The sequence below is a fragment of the Halictus rubicundus genome, unplaced genomic scaffold (genome assembly GCF_050948215.1).
Source record: "Halictus rubicundus isolate RS-2024b unplaced genomic scaffold, iyHalRubi1_principal scaffold0028, whole genome shotgun sequence".
NCBI classification, from domain to species: domain Eukaryota; kingdom Metazoa; phylum Arthropoda; class Insecta; order Hymenoptera; family Halictidae; genus Halictus; species Halictus rubicundus.
The window spans coordinates 1220134-1245124 of record NW_027488569.1 but is presented as its reverse complement, the minus strand read 5'-3'; the positions used below and the strand labels follow the sequence as shown (position 1 = coordinate 1245124).

The window sequence follows — 24991 nt, the reverse complement described above, 5'->3', positions numbered from 1 at the left end:
TTTGCATCATGGCGGTTTCCGTTTACAGCCAAGATCGGTTCGGTGACGCGGGGGTCGCGGAGAACATTCGCGGGTACCGGCGGATCTCGGTATCCGTCGGTCGTGGTCGGGGAAGTTCGGGTTCGGCGGCGATTACGGCTCATTATATTGTCCTCAGCATGGGACTCTCGATCCTCAGTTGTTCATAAGACTGTTACTTTTCTGTTTTTCATTTTTCTGATACGTTTCTTTCCAAGTGTAAAGACGTTTTTTTTCGACGTACCTCCAGTAACCGTTTTAATAAATTTAGTTTTTTCCATAAAAAGTGTGGTTTTTATATATCCATAATCTAACATTTTCGTTGGCTCTAAATGTGTTTGTTCGATAATATAGTAAACATTTTATTTTTATTCATTAACAGGCTCGTACAAATTGTTGAAAGACGAAACGAAATAATCGAATGTTTGGAAATGGACCGCCGCAGAGAAATAGAGGAGGATAAAAGTATACATAAACATATGGGTCTCTTTGCTGGTAAGCAAGCTTGTCGTTTGTAAACCTATCAAAATACATTATAATTACATTATTCATTGTTTAATAGCTAAAACCAAAAGTGAAGCTGTAGATAACGACACGAACCTTCCTTGTTGTTCAGAAATGAAGAAAGGCAAACCAAAGAAGAAAACAAAGGAAAAGAAATCGAAAAAAATGTCCAAAAAAGATATCGATAAGGATATAGACGAGGCTGAGATAAACCACAAACGATACAATAAAAAGAAATGGTTTTAAATTGCATTATTAGTTAAGTTAAACGTCAAGTATTGCATTGTATATCGTTAGCATTTAAAAAATGACTACCTCGAGTAACTTAAACATTTATAAAATTGTAACGAACATTTGAGAATCTGCATCCTGTTTACACTATGGCTTTATTAAGCTGGTTATATAAGTAAATAGCTTGAGTAAACGGGGCATCTTTGTTCTGATTTATGAAATAATGCTTCATAAAATTTCAGGTTGTATACCATGTTCTAAAAGACAAGTGGCTGAAATTCCAAAAATCGGTCAAATCAGATTGAACTCAAATTTGCACACCGGCTCATTTTTCATTAAAAATTTGTTTCCCGAAAGTATTTTCGGCGACTCGAAAAACAATTTTGTATCATACTAGCATTATTTTCTACCTTACCGACATAACACTTGAATTATGTGCCGTTTCTGAACTTGTTATTACTGCACGCGGGTTGGATCGGGTGTGGGTTAGATTTGGATATGATTATGTTTAATTCTTATTGTTTCATAGGCATGATTGAGTATGGCGATAGATAACGCTTGGAAATGTATCTAGACAATAATAGAGGCGTGAACACATTGATTGGTTTGATACAAAAACATGTTGAAATTGGTACGGAAATGCCGATAAATTAGAAAATGTTATGTCGGTATGGTAGAAAATGACAATAAAATGATAAAGAAATTTTTTTCGAGTCGCCAAAAATCCTTTTGGGAAACATGTTTTTAATGCAAAATGAGGCTATGTGCAAAATTTGAGCTCAATCCGACTTGTCGGATTTTTGGAACTTTAGCCAGACAAGTTCATATATATTTTTGAAGGACTTTAAATTAAAAGTAACCTATTTATAAAATACATCAAGAAAAAGTTGAATATCCATATTATATAATCTGAAAAATTAATAAGAAAACATAAAAAATTAAAATTTCGTTAATGGAAAAGTAATTTAAGTTAATTTCGCAATAAAAAGTAAGTTAAACGTCTTAATTAAAATTTCGCAAGATATTATTTTGATATTATAATTGCTTCAACTTTTCCAGGTATTGAGTTAACTTATTTCAAGATGTTATCTTGTTCTGATTCACTATGAGCGCATTGTTCAAATCTTATCAACAGGCTGAAATTTAAATTTGTATCTTTATAAATATTTGTTATCCTCAAACTTATATTATGTACTTCTATGCTTAACACTTTAGTTACAATTTTATGCTCCAGTTGCCCTACAATTCCGCAATTGAATTGACGACTGCTGAAATAAGAACGTTTCCTAACACTAACTACAATAATGATCTTTGTTAGTCTTATATCACCTTTCATAAGGTTGTTCTGTAAATAAGAGTATTGCGTTTGATTGTTCATACTCGGCTCAGTTTATTAATGCTTTATGTGATCCGCGAAAATCAAGAAAGTGGTTCAAAAATTGTCTACCTTTTTTCTTTTGATTAATGGTTGGGGAAATATTTTTCGTAAGGAAAACATGTCGATATTATTGTAAAGATAGTAAAAACAAAAGTAAAAAAAAAAGAAAAAATTTTTGATAACATTTGTAGGTATTAAACATTTGCTTGGATGCGTCATTCGAGCCCGCAACTGTCGCGGGCTATTTACGTACGGGATTAAGGATATTTTGCAGTTTTTACCATATTGTAGATGGTAAATTGTTGCAATTATATAATCTTGTTTTCAGCGTACTAACGAAAGTTAAATAATAAATATATGTGGGATTGGTTTATCAGCAGAATGCGGAAATGATTCTGAATATGTTGGTTAAACGATATTTAATAAATGAAGTAAGAGTATATATGAAGAGTAAGAAAAATGTAAAAAATTTTGCCAGTCAGACAAACGTGCTGCGAGCAAATTTTCCTAAATCCTAAGTCCTAGGTCCTAATCTTGCTCTAAGAATAAATATCGGGCAAAATTGGAGTAAACATTGCTGTAGGAAGGAAAACGGAATATTATTTAAATTTGTAGATTATATTATTTGAGGGACGGGGTCAGAGGAAGCAAGTGGAGGACAGGATTAGGAAGGGGGCAGCGGTAATGGGGCAGGTATGGGGGGTTGGGAAGAGGAGGTTCGGAAACAACTGGGGAAGGAGAATATGGCTGTTTGACAGGCTGGTATGGTCGGTGATCAGTTACGGGGTGGATATTTGGGGTTGGAAGGAATGGGAAGGGTTGGAAAGATTGCAGGAGAGGTTCCTGAGGTGGGTGCTAGGGGTAGAGAGGTGCACACCGAGGTATATGGTAAGGGAAGAGCTACAGAAGGAGATGTTGAGAGAGAGGGCGGGGTTAGGGGCATGGGGTTACGAGAAGAAGCTAAGGAAGGGAAAAGGGGGGGAGCTAGCAAGACTGTGCTGGGAGCAGGTAAGAGGAATGGGAAGAAGGGGAGGGGAGGTAGTAGGTTGGGAGAAGGAGAGACGGAGTTTTTGGGAAGAGAGGGGCTGGACAGCGGAGGAGGCGGAGGGGATGATGGAGGAGAGGATAGAGACAGTGAGCGAGGAGATAGTGAAAAGGAAAAAGAGGAAGCAGCAGGGGGAGAGATGGGAAAAGATAGGAAGAGCAAGGTACAACACGTGGTACGGGAGGGTGAAGGGAGAGGGTATACCAGGTTACCTGAAGAAAGGGTGGGGAGAGAGCAGGTGGCAAAGGGTAGCCAGGTACAGGATGGGTAGTGAGATGAGAGACGGAAAGTATTGGATGGAGGAGGAGAAGAAAAGGTGTAGGGTCTGTGGGTGGGAGTTGGAAACGTGGGAACACGTGTGGGAAATGTGCAAGGGAGGGGGTGAGGGAAGAGGTTGGTAGGAGATCGTGGGGGAAGTACTAGGGGACGAAGGAGAGGGAGAGGATTGGATGAGGAAGGTGGACGAGTGGTGAAGGGGTATGAGTGGAGAAGGCACGGGGGAGGTAGGACAGAGTTCGAATGAATAAGAATGGAGTGAATGAGAGCAACCGGTAGAGGGGGTCTAGGGGTAATTGGGAAGGATGGGGGAGGTGTGTGTGTGTGTGTGTGTGTGTGTGTGTGTGTGTGTGTGTGTGTGTGTGTGTGTGTGTGTGTGTGTGTGTGTGTGTGTGCGCGTGCGCGTGCGTGTGTGTGTGTGCGTGCGTGCGTGCGTGCGTGCGTGCGTGCGTGCGTGCGTGCGTGCGTGCGTGCGTGCGTGCGTGCGTGCGTGCGTGCGTGCGTGCGTGCGTGCGTGCGTGCGTGCGTGCGTGCGTGCGTGCGTGCGTGCGTGCGTGCGTGCGTGCGTGCGTGCGTGCGTGCGTGCGTGCGTGCGTGCGTGCGTGCGTGTGTGTGTGTGTGTGTGTGTGTGTGTGTGTGTGTGTGTGTGTGTGTGTGTGTGTGTGTGTGTGTGAAAGAGGAAAAGTGAGAGCGCGGAATTATCTCGTTGCAAGGTCTCTCTCTCTCGCGCGCGGTAGTAATTTAAGATAGGTTAAGGTACGTTAAGTTTATGATTAAGTTAAGTTAAGAGCGGAAGGTGTATCCGTATTGTAACTCCGAGGGGAATGAATAAATGATATATATAGATTATATTATTTTAAGTTTCATGTATTTTTAATAATGTAGTTCCGTTTTCCCTCCTACAGCAAGGTTTACTAAGATTTGGCCCGACATTTACTCTTACAGTAAGGTTAAGCTCGCTCTTAGTGCGACCGACTTGCCCTCTTCACGAGGGCATAGAATTCCGCTTGCAAACTTTGCTCTCAAATACCGAGCCTAATAACGGAATAGATGGATCGGAATTTGTAGACAAGCTTTGGTGGCAAATTCATAGCAAATTAAGAGCAGATTGCTTACTAGGTACTAAGTGTAACATTAAAAAAAGTTTGTGAATCCATGTAAAGATAATGCTATTAATTAATGTTTTTTAATGGAATACATTATAAAATATTATCCTTATGAAATAATACTAATAAGCAGAACTTGCTGACATATCGCACACACAAAATATGGAAGAAATAAATCAGCATCTACTATCACCAACGCTTGGAAAACAAATGACTCCGGTTCACACCTTCCATCCACAATATGTTAAGAATTGGAATATGTAAGATATGTTTAATATAATAGTTGCACGTTTTCTCTACTGAGATTCGAGTATGTGCAGCAGTCGTTTGGTAAGTATCATCAATTAACTCTCCAGTGATATTCCTCAGATGTATTATGTATACACACACACAATCCTACTCTATTGTTCAGCAAAAATGCATACACTATTACATACTATTGCAGCGATTCGCATGCAGACAAACGACAAGGAAAGTGCACGTGTCATTGGTCATCGGCGAACTGTCTCAAAATAGTCAACAGTTATCAAACGCCTACTGTATTTAACCGAAAGATATGTTTAAATGAAAACATTTAATAGCAGATTGACTACCTGTTACTGAAGTCTGGCAATACAACGTGTTGCAACAATATAATACTGGATATACACTCTCTATATACTGTCGTACTGCGACAGTTAGAATGATTCTGTCTACAACTATAGAGTGCACGAATGGTTGCTGGTTAATAAGGAGACAATTAAAGAAGCAGTGGGGTATTCTGATACGATTTTTCCATTAAGTCGAGAAACGAGGGTGACGGTTTGAAAATATCAATATTTCTTTATAAAAGAATTGATTTCATCTACAAAAATTGATAGTGATGCAGAGTTTAAACCACTCGTATAGGTACTTTCCAATAATATCTGGAACTTGTTCGCCTTGGAACTTCTTGAAATTGGTCATTCACTTAACTTACAATTAGTTCATTGTGGAGCCACTAACTTGAAACTAATTTTATGAAGGCTACCCAGTCAGGTATTTTCAGCTACTCGTACAGAATTTCTAATTGCATAATTTGTTTTTTTTTTAGTCAATGACTTTGTTATGGATTTGTTTCAAGCACCTGCCATTATATAATGAACCATTGCTCTTAGAAACCTGTACGAGTAGTTGAAGCTTGTTTCAAACACACACACACAAAGCTCAAGAGTCGTAGTATATATTACCAGCAATATGATAGCGTATCTCAATTTTTTGGTCTTCAGGGTCATACAAGGGCAGAAATAAAAGAAATAGATTTAACATATTGTAGTATTATATTTACTAGTATGTTGTAGTAATAACCCAGTTAGCCAAATGCCTACTCGACCAAATCGAGTGGAATGTGTGCTGCACACATTGCGAACAAAAGACTTATGTATTTGGTACCAAACCCTGCTCGAAGAGGAATTTGGTTCTCATTTGGTTTGATTGTGACACTGAAATGTGTAGCCAAATTCCTAACAGAGAGGATAGGAGAGTGTCACGCCCGGATTTTCGGCGTTCCCGATATAGTGCTGACATCTGCTCAGCCTTAGCATGGCACAGAACCGTGTCGTCTTTCGTAGAACAGAACCGTGTCGTCTTTTAGCATGACACAGAACCGTGTCGTCTTTCCTGGAACAGAACCGTGTCGTCTTTCCTGGAACAGAACCGTGTCGTCTTTCCTGGAAGAGAATCGCGTCGTCTTTTAGCATAAAACCGAACGCCCATTATTTTTTTAACCAGGATTAGAACGTACAGCTTAATTGTTTTATATGAAATATCTAACTAACATGTAAATCTTGTGTACAAAATCTCTAATTAATATAAATTAAATTAAATTAAATTAAGAATAATATTAATTGTAATGTTACGTATTTTATTTTTTTCCAATTTTGTAGTTGCAAACTCTAGTTGTAAAAAATGGAAAATCCGGAAAAATTCGAACAAATACAGATCTCATATCGAAGTTTAAAAGCGACCAACCTGAATATTAATCTAAAAATGAGCTATTGTCATCAACACTATCTTAAATTTGTTCATATATTTAGCTACTGTTATTATTAATTAAAAAAAATTTTCTTTCATGAATAAATATTTTTTCCACCTCAGCACCATAAGATTTTTACTAGATGACTTTAAAAACACATTAGAACTATTTTTAAATAATTTCACTCGAAAACATTCTAGTTTGCTCTTTATTTCACCGTTCTACTAATTTTTTATGGGCTGCATTGCACTCTTTTACAACTCAATACCATGGTACCATCCATATTCAAGGAAGAACAATTTTTTGCGACGATCATTGAAAAAACAAAAGTGTTTCCTTCATTTCAGTCCTTTAGTGCGTTGGTGACGTAGCGCCCAGCACACCTACCTGTGTTCTGTGTCACATCTGGAGTTTTATGGTACGCTAACTCGCAAGCCAGACCATACAAGCGAATGCATCCACAACTTCCAGAGACCTGCCTCCAAAACTAATTAAAGGAAGGCTAGACATGCAGTGTGTACTAAACTCCTCAAAAGAGGCGGATTCCATTCGATCGTGTTATAAACCTCATTCGATACTTCATCGAAAGGGTGATCTTACATATTTCTGTAACAGTTCCAAGTGCATGCACTTTGTTCATGATACACTCTTTGTAATTATTAAATTCAATTAAATATTAAGTAAATCTTTCACGGTGCTAACGGCCCTCGCAGAGATGGGCATTATTTGGGATAAAAAATTATTTAAATAAAAATTCGAATAAAAGATACTTTATCTTTATTTGTTATTTGAAGGTTCGAATAAAAAAAAGCATCTTTATTGGACGAGTGTCGAATAAATAATTTTATTAGATGAGAATTTATCCGACGAATAAAAATACTTTTTTATATTCGAAGGTTCAAATTAAATTTTTTATTTTTTATCTGTACTGTTATTCGGAGGCTACGACTAATTCTTCCGAATTTCGAATAATTTTCGTCAGCTCGAATAAGCGGCTTCGAGCCCCGTCGGCCCAGGCCCAGAAGCTCGTGCCACCTCGGTCGCCCAGCGGTGCAATAAACGGCAGCCGCGCGATCCGAGGCGAGAGCTGGTATATCGGTGTGAAACTACTACTAATCAAATTACAAAACTTCTTTATTTTTCCTTATTTTTTTATAGCACTTCCATCAACCTATTTGTGGAGTTTTTCTGATTAAAATGACACTAAACACGATATAATTTGATCTGTATTGCTATTGAAACGCTTCGAATAATTTTCTTCGAATAATCTTTGCCAGCTATAAGCTGTTAAAATTTTTGTACAATTTGATTGTGTGGAGTTATACGTGTACAAAAGTATTTACTTTGATTGTAATTTCACTTACTTTAAAAATTAGCTTATCTTATTTAAAATGAAATGTAGGGAATTTAATATTATATTTTTCTAGAATTGTCTAGACATCATGATTGCCCATGCTCAGACATCATGTCTGGATCTGTTTTACGATCGAGTGAGACACTGTCATTTTTTAGTTATTTATTGGCATGCTTGGCCCTAAGAATTCGTTACGGGCTTGGGTACGGGTCTAGAAGCGGGAAGACAGACAAACCTCGAATGAGGTTTATGACACGAGCGACTGGAATCCACCTCTTTTGAGGAGTTTCGTGCACACTGCATCTTTAGCCTTCCTTTAATTAGGTTTGGAGGCAGGTCTCTGGAAGTTGTGGATGCATTCGCTTGTACGGTCTGGCTTGCGACTCAATAGCGAGTGTTAGCGTACCATAAAACTCCAGATGTGACACAGAACACAGGTAGGTGTTCTGGGAGCTAAGTCACAAACGCACTAAAGTACTGCATTGTGGAAACTATTTTGTTTTTTCAATGATTGTTCGCGACGTACTTTCGCGTTTGTTGCCCGCCAACTTAATCTTGGGCAACTATTTCAACGGATACGGAAGACTGGATTGGAACAGGAAAGGAATCGCGTTTAGTCCCGAACCTGTCGGAGGACTCGTCAGTAAGGCTATTCCGACAGGTCCTGCCTTAGACGCGCACGGATCCGAGTGATCCGTATTGTATTCGCCTTGCCGTGTGCAAGGCGATTTGACTCTCGGTATAATTGACTGTAAGTGTCACGGGTTCAAGATCTTGTATGGACTTTTTGTAAGCTAGACTTCCAGACTCAACGCGAAGTTGTAAGGTTCGGATGAGACCTGTGGTGTTGCTCGTCCGAAGATCGTATATGAACTGTATTTGAAGCTCGACGACTTTTCAGAATTAACTCGAGGTCATAGGCTCCCCATGGCTGAGAGGTTGGCCTTAGGTGGTTATAGGCTCCTCGTGGCTGAGAGGTTGGCCTTAGGTGTAGGAGAGGTATGTGTCGCTCGTTGCGACGAGAAAGGAAGCTCTCCGGATTGGTTAGGGAAAACTTGCATTTTCCAATCAGCATGCCCTTAATTGTTCAAACTCCCTTCCACAGGCTCAGGCTAAGAGCCTGGTTGGAAGGAAGAGTGGGGCGATGCATAGCTTGGGAAAAACCGAGTGTTTTGGTAATTCGACGCTGTCGAAAGGTCGATTGTCATAGACCCTTGAACCGTGTCATGAATTTATGGCCTGACCGTACTTAGTGGCCGCGAGCGAAAGATATACATCCTTGGGCCGTATCTAATGAACGCGAAGGTTCTGCAGACCCGTCTTGTGTATATAAACATCGTTCGGTCGGTCCGATTGTAAACAGCTTCGAGATTATGAGGGCCAAAGTTGCTATTTGGTTACGTCTCTAAATCACGAATGTTTTGAAATAAAAGGAGATACGAACAAAGACCCTCTGTAAGACCCTTTCGTTTATCGATAGCATGAAGAAACGATTCATGCTTAAGATGACAGTTCTGTTGCGACGGAACAATGATCGTCGCAAAAAATTTTTCTTCCTTGAATATGGATGGTACTATGGTATCGAGTTGTAAATGAGTGTTAAACGGAGCTGCAATGCAGCCTGTTACGTATGGAGACGTTACTCCACGTTCATTTCGATTAGAAGTTCTAATCTCTTTTTCTGAGAACGAAAAGCGTCCCAACAGGCCCCTTGTTTAATAATTGTACTCCGGCTGGACGCAGCTGGCACGAAGCATGATTCAGTAACAGTACCGTACGATTTCCTAATATGGAAATCTTCAAAACATCCCCTTCTGGAATGTTTTGTCAAGATAGTCTTTGATAGGAAACATCCTGGCTAACCCTTCGTTTTACCCCTATAAACAAAAGACCCAGCTGCAAACCTTAAACTCACTAGAAACGACAAATACGAGTATGCGACCGTAAAATAAAACAGATACATTCCCCTCTCATTTTTAGGGTATATAAACCCATGCATTTTCATCCTCTTTGGTTAGTCGAGAAGCGGTTCAGTCAAGATTCAGACGCGGTTCAGTACTCGTGCAGTCACGTCGTGTCAAGTGTAGTGAGATCGGGTTAAAGTCCCTTTCGAATCAATTCGTAACCTTATAGATTCCGTCAGTTCGGTATATATTCTATTTGGCATTCAACAATCGCTATCTAACCCCGCATTGCCAGTGCGTCAACACCGTGCATCATTAGGTAACAATTTCTCTAATTGTACACTTACTACACCCACTCGCGACACAAACAATCACACTTGTAACTATTCCAAATCAGAATATATTTGTCTTGTTTGTTAACTCGCGTAATCTACAACCTTTAATTATTGCCTGATATCCTAATCTAATAATTGAACGTTCCCACATGATACAATCTTACCGCTCGGATTGTATCCATTAAATTATATATAAGTTACGAGGCTTACTAATCTTAGATTCAATTCAACGAAGATTTCTCCAACCTAGAGGCTCCCCGGTTTCGCATTGGGTGCGTCCACGAAAATTATACCATCCTAGCGGAACCCTGATTTCGCATTGGGTTCTTCCGTATCCTAGCAGCTCCCTGGTCTCGCATCAGGTGCGTCTGTAGGCCCAATGTTTTGACATCGAACGTCACGCGTTACACAGTATGTGTGACCGCTGTAACTAGTATTTCGAATACAGCCGAAAATGCGTGTAAAACGAGGCCGCCTCTTCCACTCTAAACCAATCGGCCGCGCATTCGTATCAATACAATGTCATCACTTCGAACCCATACGAAATGGCGTCTTTCCACCCCCTAGAATTGCGTAGTAGTGGGCGTTAACAGTTTAATATCCTTAGCCCACTGCTACAATCCACAGCTTACGTCAAATATCGTGGAATTAATCATACGGGAATGTCAAGGTAAAAATAGTATCTACTGTTATGTTTTCCGAGTAGGAGGTGCGATATTATGATTTAGTATGAGGGATTCACTTCCAGCACGTGTTGACCGTGTGTTTTCCTTCGTGTTTTCGTCGGACGGTGGTCACAAAGTAATTAAAATTCGTCGTAGAAACTAATTTTTACGCAGCCTCATTTTTAGAGTTGACCAACATCTGACCTTGCCCGTCATAAAATTGATGGGCTTGGGCTAACCGAACGTTACAACACCTTCTACCTGCATTGTCGCCCTGCGTACCATACCTAAGCAAGTAATGTTGCTTGTAAATCAAAAACACTTGTTGCTATTGTGTCATTGGGAAACAAGAATGGACAGGTTACCTGAAAGATGGCAACAAGTCCTTACAAATAATGAAAATTATATCATTGAATAATATTAAACATGTATTTTTATAAATTGATTCAGATGTATTCTTTAAAATACGGCAGAACTTTCCCTCCAGCCTAATATATTTTTATAACAGTTTCAAGTACCCAATATTTGCAATTTTTGATGCTCCGCGAATTAAAAAACGGAATTTTAAACATGAAGAATCGTAGAATACGACCATATTTTTAAAAATTTTTTTACACTTTAACCGGTGGTAAAATTTGCAGAACAAAGATAATTACTAATATTAACTTATTTTAATGTATAATTTACGTATGATAAAATACATATAAGGATGTGCAATGCTGTTTCACTAAGTGCCAGGAACGTTTCCTATTTCCATGGTGTTTTAAAGGAGAGATACGGATAGTTTACCTAAGGAGCTGTGGAGCCCCTAAAAACATTTTTTTGTGCCATGCACAGTAGGGAACTGTCAGGGCGCTCTCGCAAGTCCATCTGGAAAAGGCCCGAGAGGCCAGAGAAGAAATTCGTTTCCAAAGCCTGGCACGGTTGCCGGCTCCTAAAAGCTAGGGCCAAAACCAGGGTTGTAATGTTGAGCCGACCGGACTGACCTGTGAGGTATGCATTGACCTTACGACGTCGTTCGATCGCGAAGTGCGGAGACTGGTCGTGCAACCGTCTCTATGTCGGGTATACGGGTCGAGTTAGAACGATCGGACTTTGCACGATCACTGCCACTCTGCCGCCATCTCTATCACAGATTGCTCGGAGGCCACGTATCGTGCCGAAGGGTAAACTTCTTGGTTGCGTGGAGTGACTGGGGTTTTATGTGTGTGCATGGATGGTCAGACGGGTCATGAACTGCTACATCGCGGGGCGCGATCCGTACTGGGATATCGTTCTAGTTAAATTCACACGTAAGTCGCGGGCCGCTTGCGTGTTACGAGGTTTTGGTATGGAATACCGATCACCATTGTTCTACGCGTCATCACGTCGGTATTTATTGCCCTACGTGTCACAACCGATCTCGGGCCTTCCCGTTTGTAAATAGTTCTTCCAAGAATATACTGCCTTTTGTTATTCTATTTTGGTCTCCAACACTTTATTTATCTCGTCCAAAACTCGCCGTTATCCACTGCCTGGAGGCACGAATCTATCTCGTCTCAAAAATTCACGAGTCGAGTGAAATTGGGGCAGTAACCGGTCCCCACCCGACAGTTAAGACTAACCTCGGGAATCCGAAAGAAACGTAAAAAAGGTTACACGTAGAGAAACGGTTACTGCACTAAGTAAGAGTAAATATCGCACAAAATCGTAGTAAACATTGTGGGAGAGAATACAGAATTTTATTTAAACTTTTAAATTATATTATTTAATTAGCAATAATTTAATTCCGTTTTCCCTTCTACAGAAAGATTTACTACGATTTTGCCCGATATTTGCTCTTAGAGCAAGGTTAGGTCCGCTCTAAGTGCGACCGATCTGCCCTCTATAACAAAGCCGCAAAACGGCAAACTTTGGCTGCAAACTTTGCACTTAAATACCGAGCCCAATGCGGAAACAGATACGAATTTGTAAAAAAATTTTGGTGTCAATGTCATAGCAAATTCTTTACTGGGCAACTACTAACGGATAAATCAGTAGAAAATCAATGTATTCATTCTGATTCTCAGTACGAAACATACTAGAAATAAACAGATTTAATAAAGTATTTATCATTTTGTTGATTTGTTTTGTACACTTTACGATTGTAAAAATATAAACTTTTTTTTATGTATGGACATTTGTTTAAAACATAGATGTTTCAATTTAATGTGTAAACTAATGTTCATATTAGATATCGGCACTCGCGAGCGCTCTCCCAAGGAACGCCGAAGGCACCTTGAGGAGAGGCTAATGCGTTTTGAACGCCGCGCCACGTGGCGCGACGCGAATTTCAGGACCGTAGCCGGGTCCCAGGGGGGGCCGGCCCCCTTTTTCCTACTCCCAGGAGTGCGGGAAACTTCAATGAGAGGCGCTCAGGGGACGGCATCGGACGAAATCCCGAGGAGAATATAATCGAGGAGGAACCGAGCCCGGGTTCACCAGCCCGGATGAGGAATTCACGGAAGACAACCCCGTTGACGTAAATGGGCGCCGGATGCCGCAGGCCCCGGACCGCAGGGCGCGGCCCTGCCGCGCGAGCGTTAGCGATAGGTCCGAGCGTCGCGCGAGAGTAGGAAAACTAGGAAAGTGGGGGACGCCTCGCTTCCGCGTTAGCCGGCCGGCGCGAAGTAGGTCACTGTGTCGTTGGCGAGTATCGGGTGGTATCGGGGTCGCACCTTAACCGTAGCGTATTAAAAGTAACCTTTTGCGCCGTATTATAACAATTAGAGGGTAGCTGCCGCAACACCTGAGAGAAGCTGTGCCGTGTGGTAAGTGCCGATCAGGCCTCCATCATATTTTAATGACTACTTTCGCGTTGGCTCGGCGGACGTTTTGTGAACGGTCGTAATTCGTGTCGCGATAAACGAGTTCCCTAATAGCCGGTAAACGCGCGCGAGTTAAAGTCGTGTACGGCCCGGGACCGTCGGCCGGTGAACGACCGAGCTGAGGGAAGGCGAATCCGGCCGGACAGCGGGGGGCCGCGTGGCCGTCGTAGGACGGTTGTACGTCACCGGATTTTGTAACGCGGAGTCGCGGATTCGCTGGGGGCTCGTACCGTTACCGGTTTTTGGTGAAAAGGTGCCAACCTCGGAATGTTCCTGCGGTGTGACGACGCGGCGTGTCCGAATCGCTGTTCCCGACGTGTTCCGACGGCTACCGTCAACGGCAAAGTCTGTAGTGCGTATTCCATCTGAATTCGGTCGCGCAAGGTCTCGATAGAAAAGATCGTAAACGCCGTGTATCGCGTTCGCGACCGCGTTCGACGCGCATAAAGAAGTTTCGGGTACGACAAGCGCGAGCGACCGTCCATCCGTCGCGTATTTTGTACGATCGTGCGGGCTTCTCTGACCACCGCTGCCGGGTCCTGCCGGCAGCCTTTTTGTAACACCCGAAAGATAATAAATGTAAAGTAGAAGCCCATTGTCGTTTGCCGTTATTCTGAGAAACCTTCCCGCCGCGGGGAACGCCCCGTCCTTCTTCCCCGTAGAACCCTGACCCGTGTAGTAGCTGTCCAGGATATCGCGCGGTGCTCGTCGAGTCGAAATCGCGACGGGCGATTCGCGTTCTTAGCGTAATTTTTCGTGTGGCACGTATCCGTGCCTGGCGCCCGTTCTGAGTACCGAACTTGAGAAAACCGTCGCGAAAATCGAGTCGACGAGACACCGTTTGTCACGGGTGGACCACGTTTCGCGCGGCCGAGCGTGGCCCGGCCTCACGGCCTATAAAAACCCGCCGTTGCCCGGGTTTTCTCCCGTCGGACGGGCCGAAAAATCAGGGCAACGTGACAATAGAAGGACGTTTATATTACACAAATATATAAAATAACTTTTTAATAACAACTTAATTGTTTCTTTACGAACGGTTAATTGAAAAGTTAATCTAACGTTAAATTCATGATCAGCAACCTCAAAAACCTTAGTACACGGTTGTGACGTTGCAAATTTTGCATCGCCACTTTACCGCTCAGAGCAACGGAGCGAAGGGACCGGACTGCCCAAAACAACGCTATCGCGAATAGAACGACGGCTCGATAGGTTAGGAAGCGCTCCCCGAGGAACTTCCGGATCGACATAAGATCCGATTTTTACACATTTCGTGCGCGCCGAGCCTGGCAAGTTTCAGACGGGCTAACGACACCAACCTTCACGCTTTCGAGATCGAAGGGCGCCTCGCGGGACCATTTCACGGCGAACCATGGCCATTACGGAAAACCCGGTGCACCGGTCCTTTCGGATATTGGAGACGCCACACACGGGCCAGACAACCCGGAGGCGACGATGCTGGACGAAGGCCCCTGTCGACCAGCCGACACCCTATTTCGCGGCCCTGCCGCTGCCTCACCTAGCCACTTGCAACGGGGCCTCGGCGAGGGTGGTGTAGACGCCCCCATATCAGGGGAGATCGGAGATCTACCCCTTTTCCCCGGTCGCGAAGCGAAACTGTCGCTTCGGCGAGAGTCAATTCTCGTGCCGATCTACCGCACCCGCGCGGCTGATTTTACCGATCGACAACTGTGCGCTGCGAAGCCTCCAACTTCTCGCAAATTCTGTATAAAGAGCGCGGCCACGTCGCCGCGGCATTGTAACATCTGACGCCAATAAACATTGTAGAGCCCTGCTCGACTTCCGATCTTTTCCGTCCTCGCGCCTCCCGTGTCCGAACCCCCGACCCCTTTCGCGCCTCTCGTCCTTCTCGCGGTTCCCGAAGGTTCAACTCCCGCTCTCAGCTTCGGCTAAGGGCGGACTTCTTCCGCGTTTCGCGTGGCACCCTTCCGGTGCCTGGCGCCCGAGCAGCAGGCTCTTTTTCGGTTTCAGAGAATCTTCGAGAATACGTTAGTACCGGGAGGACCGCGTATTCACGGCCGTACGTGGCCCCGTCTCTGCGCCCATAAATTCCTGGAGTGGACCCTGCTCCCGCCTTCCCGCGCGGCGAGGAGGGATCCACGTTACACGGTATTTTTAGAAAGGTTTTGAATGTTATTCTAGTGTTTTTAATGCTTAGCCAGCTTTTGGGCATTATTTCATCCTGTGTGTCATAGGTGTTAACGATTTTCCATTTGCAGATTCTGAAAAGGTTGAGAGTACAAAAAGTGTAACAGATTTTGCAAAAAGTGAGCACTGCTGTATATGTGTTTCGGATCACGCGAGCTCCGCGGCGGCACGAGACCCAAGTCTGGGCCAGGGGCAAGAGAGGTGACGGGAATGCCCAAAGACAACAAGGCGCTAGACCACCGAGCCTCTCGTCACCTCTCCCCACCATCTTCAGCGCAACCGACTCCCGATAATTCGTTATATAATTAGTCTTTTGAATTGCGCTCTCAAACACGCATCGCTTCGCCAGAGTCTTGCCGTTTCGCTTAACGAAAGGAAACTCGTTGCGCTTCTTCGAGTCTCCGCGATTCGTTTAGTTATAGTTTTCTTGCTTTGTTTTACGCATAGTCTTAAGTTGGTGACGGTATTAGTTTATAAGTGACTCACGCAAGTTTTGAAGAAAATAGACGATATATTTAGAACACCACAGTGCTCACAACGAAGTTTCTTAACTCCCTCCACGATTCCTACTGCATCCTTTAACAATATGCATAATTATATTTCGTAATAGGCCACATACGTTGTTATTTTACTTAAAAATATACAATATATTAACAGCCTTATATACTCATTTTGAACAACAGGACTAAATAATACATCAATACAATTTGTAAAAACATATATTGTATACAATTCTTACCTAGTAATACAATAATTTAAAAAATCTCTGTTCCATTTATAAACCAAAATTGTGGTGATAGAGTTACATAACTGTAAAAAGGTACTATATTATATAATATGCAGATCGTCACAGAGGTAACGATAATTATTCCAGTAATAAAATTTATTAAAGACATAATAACAGTTAGTGATGGATAAAATGTTTGCAGTTTTCGTAGCTTTTTTATGAAATTATTTTAATAAACTATTTCGTTATTGTCCCTAATAATACAATAGCATTAAAATTCCTATTTATAAAATATGGTAAATATTTACATTTTGTTATCTGGATAATTATGGACGGATAGATACGCTTTCTTGCAGTGATCCTTTTTAACCTTTCAAGTACTGCAAAATATTTTCATTTTCCTTTCTGTTTCCAATAATTTTGTATGAGATAATATTAAAATATATTAATATCTCAAACAACGTAGATTCTAGATAATTAGTATAATTACTATTACTTTAAGAATACAGCTATAACAATACACGAAATAACTGACATCCTGTATTAACAAGAACATAACGAAAATGTTCAAGTTAAGGAAAAGTACTATAGTTGCAATTTTGAGGGGTTAAAGAGCAAGATAAACGTTACTTTAAATTAATTTGTAGGAAGTATAAATTTCACTGCTTTTGTGCGAACTATATTGAAACTATAATTTTTGTTTCACAAGTCTTCCTTTTACGTTCAATAATCTCATTATATAAAATAAATCTATTTTCACCTCTAAGGAAATGAATTCTTCATCTTCCTAATTTTAGTTAAAATATAATCTTTTCTAATTATGAAAATTGCATGTGTTCTTTCTATTTGCAGTTGTGGCAATAAAATTGTTATTACGTACGCGAGATACAAACGATCATACGTACAAGAAATAACAGAACTATATTGTAATACAATTATTGTCCACTTATAGAAATTTTACTCTCCTGAGTATACTCTTTTAAACGTTTGTTGTTATATTACGTCCGTTGAGTGTACATTATATAAAAAGTATTCATATGTTATAAGAATTCATAAATGCGTAAAAGTACTAATAAAGATATGCCAAGAGCGGCATCCAAGATTTTGTTACTGGCAGTACTTCTAAAAGCTGTTGCATCTCCCATTTGGAACGTGTATGTTGGGCTTGACATACGTCCATCACCTCCATTGCTATATGCAAGTACACGTAAATGGTATGCTTTGCCAGGACTGAGATTGATAATATCGGCTTCTAATTTTGAACCGCCTCTTATAATAGTATCATTTGCTGTACTCATATCTTGATCTAATTCCCAAACACGTATTTTATATCCTATCAATGGTTCCTCTTCTAAACTTGGCTGTACATAACGCCACACAACTCTAACTGTCGAAGGATTTACACCATACACATTAACAGAAGATGGTGGTTTTTGTGGTGCTTTTCGATATGTTCTTTCCAAATATCGTTCACTTTCAGGACCTTCTCCAGCAGAATTGTATGCCATTACTTTAACATAGTAGTAGGTATCAGGCTGTAGACCAACTACAAGAGCCCAAGGTCTTGTACTTCGAGACAAATAATACACTGCATCTTCTTCTCGATTGCTTTCTTTCCAGTACTTTATTCTGTGACCTATTAACTTGCCCCGTACTTTTTCCCGAGTTTGTTCAATTGGTGACCAACTAACATTCAAACTAGTACTATTGTAACTGTGCGCAAGTACCTGTTGCGGAGCTACTTGTGGCATATCTTCTGCACTGAATATTGTAACTGCATCAGAAATTGGTCCAAACCCTAAACCATTAGCTGCTTGGACTTTAACTTCGTATTCTGTATAATAATATTGTTGCGGTATTTGTACAACACTTCTGCCAACGTTGCCATATTCTTTCAAGGACAATGACTGAAACTCCGTTTCGTGATATTTTCGACGCCAAAATATTTTGTAGTAAATTCCAGGACCATTTTGATCGGATGGTGGTAAAGGATCCCATTTTATGGTAAGATCTCCAATTTTCCCACCTCCTCCACCTATATTTGATAGAACATTACTTGGTTTATCCGATGGGGTGCTATACTGCGGAGAAGGCGATGATGGTAAACTATATCCTAATTCATTATAAGCAGATACAGCAAATGAATAAGTAGTGTAAGGTTTCAAAATGTTTTCTAAATATGCCTCTTTTCTACCGTTGTATCTATCTACTTCGATGGCAGTAATATCTGAAACAATATATACATTAATGAATGTATATTATAGGAATTTGTAACAAACAAATTATAAATCTTTACATACTTTCTATGACATTGAACCATGTATGATTCCAGTTGGTTCTTGCGCTTACTGTATACATTGTAATTGGTCTACCATTAAGAGCACCATCAGTCCAACGTAGAGTTGTGGAAGTTTTTACAATATTTACAACTTGTACACCTCCAGGAGGTCCTGGTGGTCCTTCTATTGTTACTACTGTCTTGCTAGAAATTTCACCTACAGCACTTTTCATTATACATTCATACTCTCCAGCTTCAGCAAACGTGGCATTTATTATATTCAGCTCTTCGCCGTCTATATGCAGTCTTGGATTATTCATTAGATCTTCATCTCTAATACGTAAACCATTGTGCTTCCAAATATAAGCAACATCTAGCATTTCATCTATATCTCCCATACATCGTAGTGTTTGATTTTGCATGACTGCTATAGTTATGCGTTGTGGTAATCTTTCCAAAAATTGTGGACCATCTTAACATAAAATCAAAATTTTTAATACACTACTTTAATTTAGACCCAGTAAGAAATCTGCCGGCAGATTGGTGAAAGATGACCGCGCAACGTTGGTACCTATTCCAAATCTATCTGTTGCGCCAATCTGCCGGCAGATTCTGCTAGCAGAAACAGCATATAGGAAAAGACATAGGAAGATCAGTGTCCTATATTAAACGATATAAAGCAAATACAAAGAAGGAATAATAATATGCCAAACAAAAAATCAACAACAAAAAATAGATATACTCCAATTTACAAATACAGCTGATGTCATCGTCATCGTAAAAACATGGCTTAAACCTAATGTAGCATTTCACTTAGAAGGATACAATGTTATCAGAAACGACAAAAATAGTTTTAGATAGAAATGGTTTTCGGGTCGCTCATTATGAATCTGAATCAAAATTTCAAAAAACAAAATGGCGGATTCAACATGGCGGATCAGTAACGCAAACAATTGTTGGATTTCCTTGAAAATTGGTATTCCCATATTTGTCGGGTCGCAGAATATGAATCTGATGTCAAAATTAATAATTATAATGAATTGAAAATTATAACTTTTTTAAAACGAAAAAATCAAAACTTATCCGTATATTGTATTTGGATATACACTTGTCACACATAGACACTCAAGAAAATTCTTATATTTAAACGATCTACGTCGTAGATCTATGTTAGTTATATACATACTTTTGAAACTTAATTTTTCTTAGAGCCCTTTCTTTTTTTACATACCGCTGTGACAAGAACATTATCGTCAATGTGTGTACAATTACAGTAACAAATATAATTACTCATTAATTACTCCTCAGCATTATATAAAGTCAACTCCAAATGTTAATACTTCTTACGACGAATTATGTAACAAAATATACTTTCTACCTTAAAATGTATAATAAAATCAGATTCTACGACCTACAAAACCCTTAAAATGGTTTTCTACATACTGTTACGTATGGAGACGTTTCTCCACGTTCATTTCGATTAGAAGTTCTAATCTCTTTTTCTGAGAACGAAAAGCGTCCCAACAGGCCCCTTGTTTAATAATTGTACTCCGGCTGGACGCAGCTGACACGAAGCATGATTCAGTAACAGCACCGTACGATTTCCTAAATTGGAAATCTTCAAAACATCCCCTTCTGGAATGTTTTGTCAAGATAGTCTTTGATAGGAAACATCCTGGCTAACCCTTCGTTTTACCCCTATAAACAAAAGATCCAGCTGCAAACCTTAAATTCACTTGAAACGACAAATACGAGTATGCGACCGTAAAATAAAACAGATACATTCCCCTCTCATTTTTAGGGTATATAAACCCATGCATTTTCATCCTCTTCGGTTAGTCGAGAAGCGGTTCAGTCAAGATTCAGACGCGGTTCAGTACTCGTGCAGTCACGTCGCGTCAAGTCTAGTGAGATCGGGTTAAGGGGGCCGGCAGGGTTTAAAATCCATATGCTTATGCATGGGTCAAAACCTTTTCAAACTATCGCTTCAATATTGCAATGAGCAGTTTAAAAGTGGTCACTTGTGTTTCCTAAAAGTCCAATTTATGTCTGTATAGAGCCCAAATTTCGAATTTCTACCTCATCGGGGAGTAATTAACAATATTCGGCAGAAAATTCGAATTTTGAAGCAAGTATGACGTCACAAGATGGCTGCCGCTGAGAGATTCTCTTAATTTCGCGAGATTTAGTGTTCGTATCGAAAAAAGGGCTCTATACAGACATAGCGAAGACATGTACAAACACGGTGGTATGCATTTTTAATTGATTACTTACTTATTTAAGACGTAAAATGTCTAGAAAAAAGGCACAGGATAACATAGCGTGACAGTCAAGGCCAAATGCCTGCCGGCCCCCTTAAAGTCCCTTTCGAATCAATTTGTAACCTTATAGATTCCGTTAGTTCGGTAGATATTCTATTTGGCATTCAACAATCGCTATCTAACCCCGCATTGCCAGTGCGTCAACACCGTGCAACATTAGGTAACAATTTCTCTAATTGTACACTTACTACATCCACTCGCGACACAAACAATTACACTTGTAACTATTCCAAATCAGAATATATTTGTCTTGTTTGTTAACTCGCGTAATCTACAACCTTTAATTATTGCCTGATATCCTAATCTAATAATTGAACGTTCCCACATGATACAATCTTACCGCTCGGATTGTATCAAGTAAATTATATATAAGTTACGAGGCTTACTAATCTTAGATTCAATTCAACGAAGATTTCTCCAACCTAGTGGCTCCCCGGTTTCGCATTGGGTGCGTCCACGAAAATTATACCATCTTAGCGGATCCCCGATTCCGCATTGGGTTCTTCCGTATCCTAGCAGCTCCCTGGTTTCCCATCAGGTGCGTCTGCGTGTTATCCACCTTCCTTTTAAATCGGGTTCGCCGCGTGTCTCTCCTAGTGACTCCCCGATAACGCATTGGGTGCGATCACGAAGTTTCATCCTCCTAGTAGCTCCCTGGTTTCGCATCGGGTGCGTCTGCGTTTGACTCCAACCTCCCAGAGGTTCCCTGATCTCGCATCAGGTGCGTCCTCGACGTCAACTATCCTAGCGGCTCCCCGATCTCGCATTGGGTGCGTCCGCGTACCTAACTAACAAACTGAAACCATATTCCTGGGGTAACAACCCCTCGCCGGCCTCTCGCGTTGCTCGCAGCCCTGGCTCGTAACAATACCCACTTAGCCAAATGCTGTTTCAAGCAAATTTTGCGCAATGTTGGTATCACATTTTGCGAGCAAAAGGCTTGTCCATTTGGTACCAAACCGTGCTTCGAGCAGAATTTGGTCCCTCCGAACGGATAACTAAAGATTTAGAATTTTGAGCGTCGTGCCACTTTTGGGCGCGATGCGAATTTTTCAGGCCCAGGGGGTCCGGAATCCTTTTTCCTACCGAATGGAAATTGGCGCACGACCTCAAAAAGAGGAGCGCTAACGATTGGCTATGGGAATACGTCCGTAAGAAGACAACGAGAGAGTGACCGATCCCGGGTTGAGCAACCTGGAGGCGCCGACGAGGGACTTTGGACCGGAGGCGATCATCTACTCTCCTCTGCCAACGCCTGGCCTGGAAAGAATTCTTCGGTCCACTGCCGGTGCGACTCGTGCCACCCCCGCCACGGGAAACTATCGCCCCCCCCCCCCAGACGGCCGCGGAAAAAATATGAATTTATCGGAAGCTGGAGACCCGTCACGTAGGGTCCGTCCCTTAGATGCGAGCGAAGCGCATAGGGTAGGGTAGCGTTGCGAGGGGCGGGGGGGGGGGGGGGGAACCACGTTCCCGAGTCACCGCGAATTAGGCCACTGTTGCGTTGGCCATAGTCGCGGATAGTCGAATTATAATTTAGAGACCTAAATTAGTAGTGCTTAGTGCCGAGGGTCAGAGGAGAGAAGTCGTTACCGAACAACCGCCGCCTTTCCGCTGATGCCGTTGGTAAATACCAGCCAGGCCCCCTTGTGACTTTGTGACCAATATTTTCGTGGTGGCTCATGTTGTGTCTTGGTGGATTCGCGTTCGTCCCGCGATACGACGATTATACGCCGCCAGTTTAAACACGAATCCGGTCGGATAGCGGGGACCGCGTGACCGTCCTTTGACAGTTGTACGTTGACGGTTCAAACGCAGAGTTGAGGATTCGCGGGAGTCGCGTAGTCGTCAATTTGGGGAGAATTCACGCATGATCTTTTGGACATTTCCACGGTTTCGACCGGCAGCCACCGCATTTTACATTTCAATTAAATTCATGTTAAAGCCGTAATCTCGTGTCGAACTTTCTTGTGCGAACTCATCACGCCGTGGGGAACACCCCGCGCTATCCCACGTAGAATCCTGTGCCCGTTTGCGAACTATCCAGGACTTCGCGTAGTTCTCGTAGCCTACGGTTCCTCGGTAAATATTAGGATGTCGAGAGTTACCGTTTGCGTGACACCTTCGGGTGTCTGGCGCCTGATTCGGTGAGGAAATTCGCAATTCGTTGCGAGAGTACGAGCCCGCGAGAAACCGTTTGTCCCGGGTGGATGGCGTACCGCGTTGCCCGGCGTCATAGCATGTAAATACCCGGTGGTATCGCTTGCGTTTCCGTCCCTCAGTTGATGCAGCGGAGAAAACGCGAAGTGACAATAAATAACACTACTATGAATGGGACCCGCGTTTTGAACGTGCCGCGCACTAACTTGTATAATTTTGATACCAGATTCATATTCAGCGACCAAAAAAATAGGTAAATACTAGTTTCCAAGGAAATCCGACATTATTTTGAGTTACGCATCTACCATATTGAATCTACCGTTTCTTTTTGGTAATTTTGACATCGGATTCATAATCAGCGACCTGAAAACCTCCGGAATACCGATGTTCAACTAAATTGAAGTATTTCATCGATTTTTGACCACGTTTTGATGACTTTACCTCTGTACACCCCCTTCATCCAGCCGCACGTCTCGCTCCCCGTGACGGTCAAGTTCTCAACTGCTACAATATCAACTGCGCATAGCGCATTAAGACCACATCCGTATCAATAGGTTTCCACATTACCCATGAGGTACTATTGACAATGCGTTTTTTGTTAGTGGTATCTCGTGTAAGCCCATGCCACTGCATTGCATGATAATTTCGAGAAAATAAATTTGGAAAATAGTTTTTAATTATATTGTCAAAATTGTGCTATCATTTAGGAAAACTAGATTTCGACGTACATTTAAACCCGTTTGGTAGATCTAAAATATCGATGGGAAGGCTGGACGTCGCTATTCGCATCGCAGACGATAGCGAGGGATCGTTCAGCACTGTACGCTGTTCTGTCTTAATGCCACGCATTGTCGAGAACGAACATTTGCACAAATAAGTCGATCCGAACAGTGAGAAAATCCGGATCGCAAAATTTCTCAAAACAGGATTATTTTCTCCAAATTATCATGCGAGACAGTGGAATGGACCTACAGGGGATACCACTCACAAAAGAAACACACTGGCAATAATACCTCATAGGTGGTGTGGAAACCTATTGATACGGGTGTGGGCTTAATGTGCCACGCGCAGTTGATATGGCAGGGGCCTGAGGTGGCTCGAGAACTTGGGCCGTTATTTGGAGCGAGACGCGCGGCCAGGTCAAGGGGGCGTAGGCTTTGAGAGAGCCTCGGATCGGGCAAGTTAAATGCCAAGCCTGCACTAATTTCACAATGAGAAGGCGCAGTAGACGGGAAACGGATTTTCCTTAAACTAGCGCTACTTGAAGATGTATCGAAGTTAAAGGCCAAGCAGTAGGGCGCGCTTCTCAATATTTTCCGAGAAAATTGTATTTGAAAGCCGGTTTTTTCGCTTTACTCGGTTATATCGAGTTCGCGTTAACCTATAAACATGAAGCCGAGTAACCGAGGACGTAGCGACAAGAACCTCGTAATCAGTAGATTGCTGGTTCGAGTCCCACGTTCGATATTTTTTTTCTTTCAATTGTTACCTACCTCAATTTTAAGCATAAAATAACAGTTAGTGTTATTTTTTAAATAGAAAATGCATGTTAAAATTAATAAATTTAATAAAGCGTCTACAAAATTGTCCTCATTTAATTTAGCAGAAATGCGAAAAAAATTCTAGAGGATTGTATAAAAATACACTCCATTGTTCATCATCAGTTGTCTTCTGTGATATTCTT

General features: G+C 41.7%; 2 protein-coding genes across 11 annotated transcripts in view; one reads left to right on the top strand and one right to left on the bottom strand.

The window, feature by feature from the left end:
- The window catches only part of Mical-like (MICAL-like protein), a 321784-nt gene extending 318986 nt beyond the window's left edge, over positions 1-2798 (top strand). For 7 of the 10 annotated variants that reach the window (XM_076803826.1, XM_076803830.1, XM_076803829.1 and 4 more), the window contains 2 exons: positions 401-513; positions 581-2797. In XM_076803826.1, the coding sequence (XP_076659941.1) occupies positions 401-513; positions 581-768 (301 nt within the window). In that variant the 3' untranslated portion in view covers positions 769-2797. Of the gene's footprint in view, positions 1-400; positions 514-580 lie in introns of all 10 variants that reach the window. The other 3 variants (XR_013083775.1, XM_076803827.1, XM_076803825.1) reach the window with 3 other exon arrangements.
- A 13777-nt stretch (positions 2799-16575) lies between these two features.
- LOC143363222 (contactin) overlaps positions 16576-24991 on the bottom strand; it is a 48795-nt gene continuing 40379 nt past the window's right edge. The window contains exons 7-8 of the mRNA XM_076803824.1: positions 18849-19298; positions 16576-18775 (exon numbers count right to left, since the gene is read on the bottom strand). Of these exons, the coding sequence (XP_076659939.1) occupies positions 17589-18775; positions 18849-19298 (1637 nt within the window). The 3' untranslated portion in view covers positions 16576-17588. The remainder of the gene's footprint in view (positions 18776-18848; positions 19299-24991) is intronic.